This window comes from Gopherus evgoodei, chromosome 7 (assembly GCF_007399415.2).
Source record: "Gopherus evgoodei ecotype Sinaloan lineage chromosome 7, rGopEvg1_v1.p, whole genome shotgun sequence".
NCBI lineage: Eukaryota > Metazoa > Chordata > Testudines > Testudinidae > Gopherus > Gopherus evgoodei.
This window is the reverse complement of record NC_044328.1, coordinates 34,143,957-34,156,255: the sequence shown is the minus strand read 5'-3', so window position 1 is coordinate 34,156,255 and position 12,299 is coordinate 34,143,957. Positions and strand designations below refer to the sequence as shown.

General features: G+C 41.4%; 1 protein-coding gene and 1 long non-coding RNA gene across 4 annotated transcripts in view; one reads left to right on the top strand and one right to left on the bottom strand.

Moving 5' to 3' along the window:
* Positions 1 to 12,299, bottom strand: part of LOC115655027 — a 109,944-nt gene that overhangs the window by 46,027 nt on the left and 51,618 nt on the right. The gene's annotated exons all lie outside the window — the stretch shown is intronic.
* Positions 1 to 12,299, top strand: part of HECTD2 (HECT domain E3 ubiquitin protein ligase 2) — an 89,547-nt gene that overhangs the window by 53,202 nt on the left and 24,046 nt on the right. For all 3 annotated transcript variants that reach the window (XM_030570055.1, XM_030570057.1, XM_030570056.1), the window contains 3 exons: positions 129 to 252; positions 11,529 to 11,625; positions 12,169 to 12,276. In XM_030570055.1, the coding sequence (XP_030425915.1) occupies positions 129 to 252; positions 11,529 to 11,625; positions 12,169 to 12,276 (329 nt within the window). The remainder of the gene's footprint in view (positions 1 to 128; positions 253 to 11,528; positions 11,626 to 12,168; positions 12,277 to 12,299) is intronic.

The window sequence follows — 12,299 nt, the reverse complement described above, 5'->3', positions numbered from 1 at the left end:
TAAGGTTCAAAAAAGATGACTGTATAACAGCTGATTTTGACATTCACATAACTTGAAAATGGGTGTGCCTCATTGGGATAGTAGTTTGAGAGAGTTCCTGATACTGATTCTATATGTTTTCTTTGTAGATGCTGCAAATAGCCTAGCTAATCCTGCTATTATTCCATATACGGATTTTTATAATTCTACTTTGGATCATATTGATCTCATGGAAGAGTATCATAACTGGCAGTGTTATGGAAACTCTCACAGGTAAAAGAGAAATTGGCAGGAGTCAGGTTTTGTCTAACAATAAATAAAAATAGATTACCCTTTTTTTTTGTTGTTCGTTATAGGCTTGTCTGTTTATTTTAAAGTTCAGCATCATGTCTTTTTCAAATAGATGGCTTTGACAGTTTTGGTAAAATCCTGACCCCATTGGAGTCATTGTAAGTTTTGCCATTGACTTCAGTGGGGCCATGATTTCACGCTTTGATTTAAATCAGATAAAAGGTAAAAATTGTAGACAATAATATAAGTTCATTGTTTGCTAATATTGACAGTACAAAAGGCAGCTAGTGAAGTCTAATTACAGTAGAACCTCAGTTACAGACACCTCAATCATGGAGGTTGTTCGTAACTCTGAAATGTTCATAACTCTGAACAAAACATTATGGTTGTTCTTTCAGAAGTTTACAGCTGAACATTGAAACAGTTTCCTTACCTTGTCAAATCTTCTTTTAAAACTTCCCCTTTAATGATTTAGTAGTTTATATTTAATACATGTTTTTGGGGGGGGGGGGGGTTGGTCTCTGTTGCTACCTGAATGTGTACTTCAGGTTCCAAGTGAGGTGTTTGGTTGACAGGTCAGTTCATAACTCTGGTATATGTAACTCTGAGGTTCTACTGTACAAATTTTCTAATAAGAATTATTTTTATCGTGATACAAATTATTTTGTCCTCCACACAATAAGAGAGACACCTATTAATATCAAGTGGCATTTACCATTTTATATATAAAACATATCAAACATTCATATACTATATGTGTCCTTCCAGAATTTGGCTCTGATCCTGCCAAGACTTAAACACATGCTTAACTTTACAGACTGTGATCAAGTTCACTGCGGTCAACAGGACTATTTTCAGTGCATAAAGATAAACGTGTAAGCCTTTGAAGACTTACAGTCTTTTAACTGTCACTTTTGGCAACAAGTCTCCTGTTCTAAGTAGTACTTTAGGCTATTAAAGTGGAAGAAAATGTAACATTCAATTTATTTTTCACTCTTAGGCTGTTTTTATTTTTTGCATTTTGCTTAGCTTGTACAGTGAAATTAAGACTTTAGATTATCATGAATCAGCACAACGTTTCAGTTACGAAAACGGAAGAGGAATATTTATTAAAACTTTCCTTTGAATTTAAAAAATCTTTAATGAAAACATTTTTCATTGATTTCACAAAAGCTTGTTTTTACAAAATGAAAATTTTGGATCAGATTAAACAATATAGCATCGCATTAAGGATTTCTGAAGGGATCTTGATGACTTGAATCATAACAGATTAATCACATCTTTCTTTATTTTACTTTTTATTAGTTTATTTCAAAGTACGCTGAAATGTTCTCAATAAGTTAGATACTAAAAACCAAATGTGGCCTTGTGTTTATATATGTGCAATTTGTATTGACTTTAGTAGGAGTTGAAGAAAACCTTAAGGGCAGAATTTGTTCGCACCATTGCAGGTTTTTTAGATCAGGCTTCAGTGTGAGGCTTGATATTTGGATTTGGAAATATAAAAGCATTTTACAAATTTCTAGTATCATGGAATATTATGGTACAAATAACTTCAGAAAACTACAGAATTTCATTGGCATATTCACAGGTATGTCCCAGAGTTGCTGAGCTTCAGGAACTTTCTAGAAAACAGTGCCAGTTGGGTTCACGAGAGTGCCTCCTTGTGACTCTGAACATTCAGAACAAAGTCTTTAGGAGGGCTATCTGGCCTCCACCCCACCTCAGTTCTTTCCTTTTCTTGGTTAGCTGTGGACATCCAGACCTATTGTCTGTAGTCAGACATATTTTGTTTGGCTTTTGATTGTAGTGTAGTTTAGTCCAGCTATATCACTCTTGGTGTAATTTTAATTCTTTTTTACTTTGGGGGTTTTCCCTTGTTTCTTCAATATTACATAGTCTAAATCCCCAGTAGTGTCTCTGAACATAAAACTGCAGCCAGTCTGGACAAGCATACCAGTTTTGAGCTGTATTTTTTGTGTGTGTAGTCTTAGTCCTCACCATTCTTGCTATCACAACCAGCTCCAGTAACTTTGACTTTCTCCTCCCTTCAGCTAATATCTGTGATGATCTGCCTGGCTTGGAGGTGGGAAAAAATAGTAGTTCATTTTTGACTGCTGATGTTCACATGGCTTCTGCATCCACTAAGCAACGCATTTAACAAATTGCCTGAGAAGCCTGTGCCATTCATTAATTTCTAGTCATCTTTGTCGGTTGGGGACCGTTTGGTCCATTTCCTTGAAATGTGGAGTGAAATTACCATGGATCATTGGTGATTAAAGTTTGATTGGGCTACACAATCTAATTCCATGGGGCAACCCACTTCTCTTCCCATATGCTTATAAGGGTTTCTACTAAGTAAACACTATTCAGAGCAGAGGAGAATTCTCTGTAAAGTTTGAAACTACAGAAGAAAGGTGCCTGATCAGTACAAAGGGGATGTACTGTCTATTCAAGATCGTTTCTCATGTTAAAAAATCAGATAGATCCATGATGATATGAAGGCTAAAAAAATTAAGAGTTAATGAATAAATTCAAATTACAAATGCTGATATTGGCTTCCATCATTCTTTATCCTTTCTTTATGAAGTCTGAACAAAGCTATCATAAACAGATGGTTAAGGGTTAATGTCTCTTTTACCTGTACAGGGTTAAGAAGCTCAGTGAACCTGGCTGACACCTGACCAGAGGACCAATAGGGGGACAAGATACTTTAAAATCTTGGTGCAGGGAAGTCTTTGTTTGTGCTTTTTGTTTGGTTCGTCGTTCGCTCTCGGGACTGAGAGGGGACGGGACGTCATTTCAGGTTCTCCAAATCTTTCTGAATCGGTCTTTCATGTTTCCTAATAGTAAGTAATAGCAGGCAAGGTGGATTAGTCTTATGTTTGTTTTCTCAACTGGTAAATGTGTCTTTTTGCTGGTAGGATTTTTACCTCTCTTTGCTGTAACTTTTGAATCTCAGGCTGAGGGGGAAGTCCCTCTAATCTATATGAATCTGAGTACCCTGTAAAGCATTTTCCATCCTGATTTTACAGAGATAATTTTTACCTTTTCTTTCTTTAATTAAAAGCTTTCTTTTTAAGAACCTGATTGATTTTTCCTTGTTTTAGAATCCAAGGGATTGAGTCTAAATGCAGCAGGGATTGGTGGGGGGGAAAAGAGAGGGAGATGGTTAATTTCTCCTTGTTTTAAGACCCAAGGGGTTTGGGTCTTGGGTTCCCCAGGGAAGGTTTTGGGGGAACAGAAGTGTGCCAGACACAGACTTCTGGCTGGTGGCAGCGTACCAAATTTAAGCTAGTAATTAAGCTTAAAAGTGATCATGCAGGTCCCCACTTCTTGAACCCTAAAGTTCAAAGTGGGGGAAAAACCTTGACAAGGTGGCAGAAGTGGGATTTCTAGGAACCAAAAGCCAGTAGGATTTTTTTTCTCTCCTTTCTAGCTGCTTGAAAAGCAGCCTGAGGGCAGAGGTGTTAAGTTTTTTTAACAAGGGTCTTTGTTAAGAGGAGGCTTCATGCTGTGAGCCAGCAGACAGCCAGCAAAAGGCATTTACAAGTTGAATTGTGTTTTTTTTTCTTTCTACCTCTCGGGTATAGCTAGTTAGAAAATCTTTGTTAACCAAGCAGCCCTGAGCTGCAGGGGGCTGTGGCCAGCACAAGAAAGCAGAAAAATGATTGCCAAGAAAGCAGTTAAACAGGAAATGGCTAGGCTGGACGCAGAAGAAAAAGCCAAAGAGGCTGACCACAGGAGGCAGCTAGAGATAAGAGAAAAAGAGATGGAGATGAAAGAAAGAGAGAGAGAAGCTGACCACCGGAGGGCTTTGGAGCTCCAGAGGGAGGCCCACCAGCAGGCCCTGGAATTAGCAAAGGTTAAGCCGGATGTACCAGCCAACCCTAACAACCCTTCTCCAGGTACTGTTTCCCATCCCAGAAAATTCCCCACCTACAAGGCAGGTGATGACACTGACGCCTTCTTAGAAAATTTTGAAAGGACCTGCCATGGGTACAACATCTCTACAGACCAGTACATGATAGAGCTGAGGCCACAGCTCAGTGGACCCTTAGCAGAGGTGGCGGCTGAAATGCCTAAGGAACACATGAACGATTATGAACTTTTTCAAACCAAGGCCAGAATCAGAATGGGGCTAATACCTGAGCATGCCTGTCGGCGGTTCAGAGCCCTAAGGTGTAAACCAGATGTGTCATTTACCCGACACGCCTACCACATTGGAAAGAATTGGAATGCCTGGATACCAGGAGCAAATGTTAAATCTCTGGACAAGCTGTCCCTCCTAATGCAAATGGAACAGTTCTTAGAGGGTGTTCCTGAGGAAATGAAAAGGTACATCCTAGATGGGAAACCCAAAACTGTAACCGAGGCGGGGGAGATTGGAGCCAGATGGGTGGAAGTGGCAGAAAAGAAAAAAGCTACTAGCAAGGGGAGCGAATGTCACAGGGGGCAAACAGAAAATAAACCCTATCACCGGGGACAACCCAAGACCTCACCTGCAACCCAAGGAAAGCCCCAGACACCTTACTGTCCCACCTCACCAGTCTCCAGCAACCCACCTCGGCCCAGTGGCCAGTCAGCTGGGTGCTGTTTTAAATGTAATGAACTGGGACCAACTGCCCCAAGAACCCCAACCGAGTGCAGTTCATTACACCACCATCACACCAAAGATCCCCAGGCCCAGATGCCTCTCAAATACCCTCAGAGCAAAGGGAAACCTTGAGAGTGGGCGGAAAGAAGGTTATTGCGTGGAGAGACACGGGGGCACAAGAGTCAGCTATCTACCAATCCTTAGTGGACCCCAAATTCATCAACCCAGAGGCCCAAGTGACAATTTACCCATTCATGTCAAAATCTGTAAACTTGCCTACAGCTGAACTGCCTGTCCAGTACAAAGGCTGGTCAGGAATGTGGACTTTTGCAGTCTATGACAATTATCCCATCTCCATACTACTGGAGGAAGACTTGGCCAACCAGGTAAAACGGGCCAAGAGGGTGGGAATGGTTACATGCAGCCAAGCCAGGCAAGCTTCCAGACCCATCCCTGTTCCTGAGCCATCCACAAGGGCCCCGTCTGTGTTACCAGAGACCCAGAGAGAGATGTTGGACCTGTATTCCCTGCCAATGACTGCAACAGTCACAGTGCCTCCAGTCCCAGAACCAGAACTGGAAAAGCAACCAGCACCAGAACCGTTGCCAGCACTGACGCCAGCGCTTGCAAACCCATGTCCAACCCCAATGCCAGAGGGCGCCAGCAGGCCTGAACTGGCAGAAGCAGCAGACAGCCCTACCCAAGAGGCTCAGCCAGAGCCTGAAATATCACATAGTGCACCAGCAGAAAGCGGTTCACCATCAACTAAAACAACCCCATCACCTACATCGCTTCCAGAGGGACCAAACCCAAGTCCACAGTCTAAGGAGGAACTGGTGTCTCCAGCCTCAAGGAAACAGTTCCAGACTGAGCAGGAAGCAGATGACAGCCTTCAGAAAGCTTGGGCGGCGGCACGGAGCACCCCACCGCCTCTCAGCTCTTCTAACCGATCCCGGTTTGTTATAGAACAAGGACTTTTATACAAGGAGACTCTTTCTGGTGGACACCAGGAAGACTGGCATCCTCAAAAACAGTTGGTAGGTCCAACTAAGTACCAGGGAAAGCTCTTAAGCTTAGCCCATGATCATCCGAGTGGCCATTCTGGGGTGAACAGAACCAAAGACAGGTTGGGGAAGTCCTTCCACTGGGAGGGGATGTGCAAGGACATTGCTAATTATGTCCAGTCTTATGAGGTGTGCCAAAGAGTGGGAAAGCCCCAAGACCAGGTCAAAGCCCCTCTCCAGCCACTCCCCATAATTGAGGTCCTATTTCAGCAAGTAGCTGTAGATATTCTGGGTCCTTTCCCAAAAAAGACCCCCAGAGGAAAGCAGTACATACTGACTTTCATGGACTTTGCTACCCGATGGCCGGAAGCAGTAGCTCTAAGCAACACCACGGCTAAAATTGTGTGCCAGGCCTTAACAGACATTTTTGCCAGGGTAGGTTGGCCCTCCAACATCCTTACAGATTCAGGAACTAATTTCCTGGCAGGGACCATGAAAAATCTGTGGGAAGCTCATGGGGTGAATCACTTGGTTGCTACCCCTTACCACCATCAAACCAATGGCCTGGTAGAGAGGTTTAATGGAACTTTGGGGGCCATGATACGTAAATTCGTCAATGAGCACTCCAATGATTGGGACCTAGTGTTGCAGCAGTTTCTTTTTACCTACAGGGCTGTACCACATCCCAGTTTAGGGTTTTTACCATTCAAACTTGTGTATAGCCACAGTTGATGAAGCAGCAATGGGAGGGGTTTACGCCTTCTCCAGGAACTAACATTCTAGACTTTGTAAGCAACCTACAAAACACCCTCCGACACTCTTTAGCCCTTGCTAAAGAAAACATAAAGGATGCTCAGGAAGAGCAAAAGGCCTGGTATGATAGACATACCAGAGAGCATTCCTTCAAAGTAGGAGACCAGGTTATGGTCTTGAAGGCGCAACAGGCCCATAAGATGGAAGCATCATGGGAAGGGCCATTCACGGTCCAAGAGCGCCTGGGAGCTGTTAACTATCTCATAACATTTCCCACCTCAACCCTAAAGCCTAAAGTGTACCGTGTTAATTCTCTCAAGCCCTTTTATTCCAGAGACTTAAAGGTTTGTCAGTTTACTGCCCAGGGAGAAGATGACACTGAGCGGCCTGAAGGTGTCTACTACGAAGGAAAAAGTGACGGTGGCGTGGAAGAGGTGACCCTCTCCACAACCTTGGAATTTCTGCAGCGGCAGCAGATCAAGAAGCTGTGCACTAGCTTCGCCCCATTGTTCTCAGCCACCCCAGGACGGACTGAACAGGCATACCACTCCATTGACACAGGTAATGCTCACCCAATTAGAACCCCACCCTACCGGCTGTCTCCTCATGCCCAAGCTGCTATAGAACGGGATATCCAAAACATGCTACAGATGGGTATAATCCGCCCCTCTACCAGTGCATGGGCATCTCCAGTGGTTCTAGTACCCAAGCCAGATGGGGAAATACACTTTTGCGTGGACTACCATAAGCTAAACGCTGTAACTCGTCCCAACAACTATCCAATGCCATGCACGGATGAGCTATTGGAGAAATTGGGATGTGCCCAGTTCATCTCTACAATAGACTTAACCAAGGGGTACTGGCAAGTACCGCTAGATGAACCCGCCAAAGAAAGGTCCGTCTTCATCACCCATGCAGGAGTGTATGAATTTAATGTACTTCCTTTCGGGCTGCGAAATGCACCCACCACTTCCAAAGACTTGTAGATGGTCTCCTAGCAGGATTGGGAGAATATGCAGTTGCCTACTGCGATGATGTGGCCATTTTTTCTGATTCATGGGCAGAACACCTAGAACACCTGGAAAAAGTCTTTGAGCACATCAGGCAGGCAGGACTAACTGTTAAGGCTAAAAAGTGTCAAATAGGCCAAAACAGAGTGACTTACCTTGGACACCAGGTGGGTCAAGGAACAATAAACCCCCTACAGGCCAAGGTGGATGCTATCCAAAACTGGCCTGTCCCAAAGTCAAAGAAACAGGTCCAATCCTTCTTAGGCTTGGCCGGGTATTACAGGTGATTTGTACCACACTATAGCCAAATCGCTGAAGGCCTTTACCCAGCTTAAAGCAACACTCATGTCTGATCCTGTGCTAAGGGCCCCAGACTTTGACAAACCATTTCTGGTAACCACAGATGCATCTGAGCATGGTGTGGGAGCAGTTTTAATGCAGGAAGGACCGGATCAAAACTTCCATCCTGTCGTGTTTCTCAGCAAGAAACTGTCTGAGAGGGAAAGCCACTGGTCAATCAGTGAAAAAGAATGCTACGCCATTGTGTATGCCCTGGAAAAGCTATGCCCATACGTTTGGGGACAGCGTTTCCAGCTACAAACCGACCATGCTGCACTAAAGTGGCTTCATACTGCCAAGAGAAACAACAAAAAACTGCTTCAATGGAGTTTAGCTCTCCAAGATTTTGATTTTGAAATTCAGCACATTTCAGGAGCTTCTAACAAAGTAGCTGATGCACTCTCTCGTGAAAGTTTCCCGGAATCAACTGGTTAAAAATTGTCCTTGAAATGTGAAAAGTCTTGTAGTTTTACATGATTAGTAGTATATGTAAAGGTGCATGTGTTTTATTACTCTGTTTATTCTAAAGTTCTAGGAGGAAATCACTGCCAATGTGGTTCCACATTGTCTGAGATTTGGGGGACGTGTCGTAAACAGATGGTTAAGGATTAATGTCTCTTTTACCTGTAAAGGGTTAAGAAGCTCAGTGAACCTGGCTGATACCTGACGAGAGGACCAATAGGGGAACAAGATACTTTAAAATCTTGATGGAGGGAAGTCTTTGTTTGTGCTTTTTGTTTGGTTCGTTGTTTGCTCTCGGGGACTAAGAGGGGACGGGACATCATTTCAGGTTCTCTAAATCTTTCTGAATCAGTCTTTCATGTTTCCTAATAGTAAGTAATAGCAGGCAAGGCAGATTAGTCTTATGTTTGTTTTCTCAACTGGTAAATGTGTCTTTTTGCTGGTAGGATTTTTACCTCTGTTTGCTGTAACTTTGAATCTCAGGCTGGGCGGGGAAGTCCCTCTAGTCTATATGAATCTGAGTACCCTGTAAAGCATTTTCCATCCTGATTTTACAGAGATAATTTTTACCTTTTCTTTCTTTAATTAAAAGCTTTCTTTTTAAGAACCTGATTGATTTTTCCTTGTTTTAGAATCCAAGGGATTGAGTCTAAATGCAGCAGGGATTGGTGGGGGAAAAAAGAGATGGAGATGGTTAATTTCTCCTTGTTTTAAGACCCAAAGGGTTTGGGTCTTGGGTTCCCTAGGGAAGGTTTTGGGGGAACAGAAGTGTGCCAGACACAGATTTCTGGCTGGTGGCAGCGTACCAAATTTAAGCTAGTAATTAAGCTTAAAAGTGGTCATGCAGGTCCCCACTTCTTGAACCCTAAAGTTCAAAGTGGGGAAAAAACCTTGACAAAAGCTATCAACTTTTTTAAAAGATGCTTACATATCTCATTCAGACTTACTCAACACAAATATTTAAATTCAGGGAACAGTCATTACTGTTTTCTGATTTAACAGTTGTTTGGCTGTGGTTGCACCATACTTTTGGCATTAAGATATTCCAATTTACTTGTACTTGGAGAACTGGCTGGTTTGCATTTGTATACCACAAACCTTAGAAGAATTCCTGAAAGTGACATGGGTATTGCTCAATTTCTCTGGTACCTACTCAAAAGATACCTTCTTATATTGGTGCAGTCCTGGACTCTTTGCAAGCAATTTTTTTCCCCTGAAGAGATTTTTAGAATGTTTTCTAAGATACTATTCCATTAAAGAAAAATTATCAAATGTCAGTGAGTTTCTTCCTAAAGCGGATAAGTCTCATGGCCTCCTACACCTTTGTGTCAGGACCTAGTGGTCCCTGCCAGTGAATGAAGCCACTGCAGCACTAGTTAGCTGCCAGTTACATTCCCCAAACAAGGATCACATGAGAGCACTTGTCATCATCCTGTTTTATACCTCATGATCAGGAATATGAGGCAAACCTTGGAAAAGAAAATTATTATTCACTAGCAAATATAGTTCTTTAGGAGGGTTGCCTCTGCATATTCACACCCTGCTCCCACCTTTCTCTCTTCTTCACAACTTTGTTCTCATGGAATTATGGAGTTCACTTGGTGGTTGTGGACTCCATAATCCTTTGTATAGGCCTGAGTCTCAGTGTTCAGAGCAACAGTGGAGTGCTTTCTAGAAAGTTCCTGAAGCTCAGCAGTACCAGGCCACACATCCCATAAATGTGAACAAAAGAAATACACTCAACTTAAAGTTATTGGTAAGTAATCTTTTTTGTTAGGTTTTATAAAAATTCTTGATAGAAATGCTGATGTGGTTCACATACATTTCTTTTTTTTTTTTTTGTCTGTTAATGTAGCTGTAAATGTTTGTACTATAACAGGGCATGTGGACCACTTCATCAGTCTTAGAGTTAGTTTCAAATTGATTTTTAATGAGTGGTGTAGAATATTTAGTAAGTTCATTTTTAGTTTACATGGTGAATCAATGTTTCTGCTGTCTTCCTTAGTGAATGATGCCTCTGATGACTAAGAATACTAACTGTTGACTTGTGGCCCATATAATGTTGTCAGAGGTGAAGGATGAAAGAAACTTTAGGTATTAAATGAAAGATGACACTGGTTGTTTGACAGATAGTATAATGGACTAACACTAACCTTACGTGTTGGGGGCCCAAAGTCCAAATTCCTGCACAAGTTCCAAGGCAAATTTTGTATTGAGAGGGACTGTCATACTTCACTGTAGTATCTTTATGATATGTATAATGTTCTACACAGTTGTCAGAGAATAGGCTAGAGAGACAAATAACTTTGCATGTAATGACTGAATTCTAGCGGAGCCACATGAGAAAGCTTGGACAGCATCTACATGCACTGTTCTTTGCTCAAGCTAATGTTGCTATTCCCTCACTTTCATGAAAGCTTAAATTTAACAAAGAAAACTAACAAAAGAACCGTTGGTCTTTGTCACTTCTGGGATTCTTAAGCGTTTATCATTCTTGTTGCTGATTGATTGAAAAATAATGTTACTGATGGCCTGATTCTTTTCAGAAATGCTGCATTCCTGCAGCTGCCAATGTCAATCAGGCCCCAGCAAATAGCATAAATTACAAGTATTTCCATTATGTGCTCTAATTGACTGGAAAATAATAGACATGAGACATCTTTTTTGCAATCAAAATAATGTAAAAGTTAAGTTTTTTTTAATTCATTAGCTCTGCTTAACAATTCAAATTTAGTATTTAACACCAAAGATACTGTTTGCATACTATAGTGGCTGGCTTTGTTCTTCAGTCACACGAAAGGGCAATGATGGTAGATGCTACAATAAAGATTAAAGATCTATTGTGAAAAAGTATATACAAATACTGTGAATGCTAAGTCCTTGTTAGTTAGCACTAAAATGGTTTGCACAAGATTAAATTAACATCTGTGCACACAATGCGGAAAGAACAATAGCTGTTTCAGAAGAAGAGTTATTTACAAATGAGATATTAATGGAGGAGAGAATTACTAAACAGTAATACAAAGATTGATTCTTGTTTTATTATCTTTAGTAAAAATTACACCTTATTTAACTTCCTATTTTGCCACTCAGGTTTTCTTTCTGTCAGTATCCATTCATTATTTCTATAGCAGCAAAAAAATTTATTATTCAGAGGGACTCAGAACAACAGATGATAAGCATGGCACGGGTAAGTCACTTTGTGATAAATGATCATGTAAAAATAATGTTATACATTTTAATCTGTTAAACATTCTGTAAAATTATTTATTGCAATCTCTGAAATTTAGGGCTAACCTCTAAATAAAAAAAAAAAGGTCATTCTGTAACTTCTAGTCTGCAAAAGGCCATGAAGAATGCTTACAGTGTTTTTGTTTTAGTTTGCTTAGGGCGGCAGTAGCTTCATAAATGTGTTTCTACAGTATAATGTGCTGCTCTTAGTCTTCTGCAATATATGAATCTTTCTTCACCACGCCCATGAGTGACAGGCAAGCGAGATTAATGAGGAAGATAATTTTGAAAGAACACATTTCCCTGAAAAGCCTTGTTATTTGTCAGTTTTATTCTGCTCAGGTAGACAATGATAGATCAAAATACAGGTCACAGGACAGGGTGTTGCATATAAGGGAGAAGTGACTGTTAAGAGGAAATGGTACTGGGTAGTGAGGGCTGATTTGGCTTCTTAAGCAAAAGTGTTGTGTGTGTAAAATACTTTTTTTTAAATTCCAAATAGCAAAGCCTAGTGGACAAAGTCTCTCGCAGGCAGAGACCTGACATGAATATGTTGTTCCTGAACTTGAAAGTGAGAAGGATGCACCTTGTTAGTGATTCACTTGATGAGGTACAGAAGATGGAAATTAATTA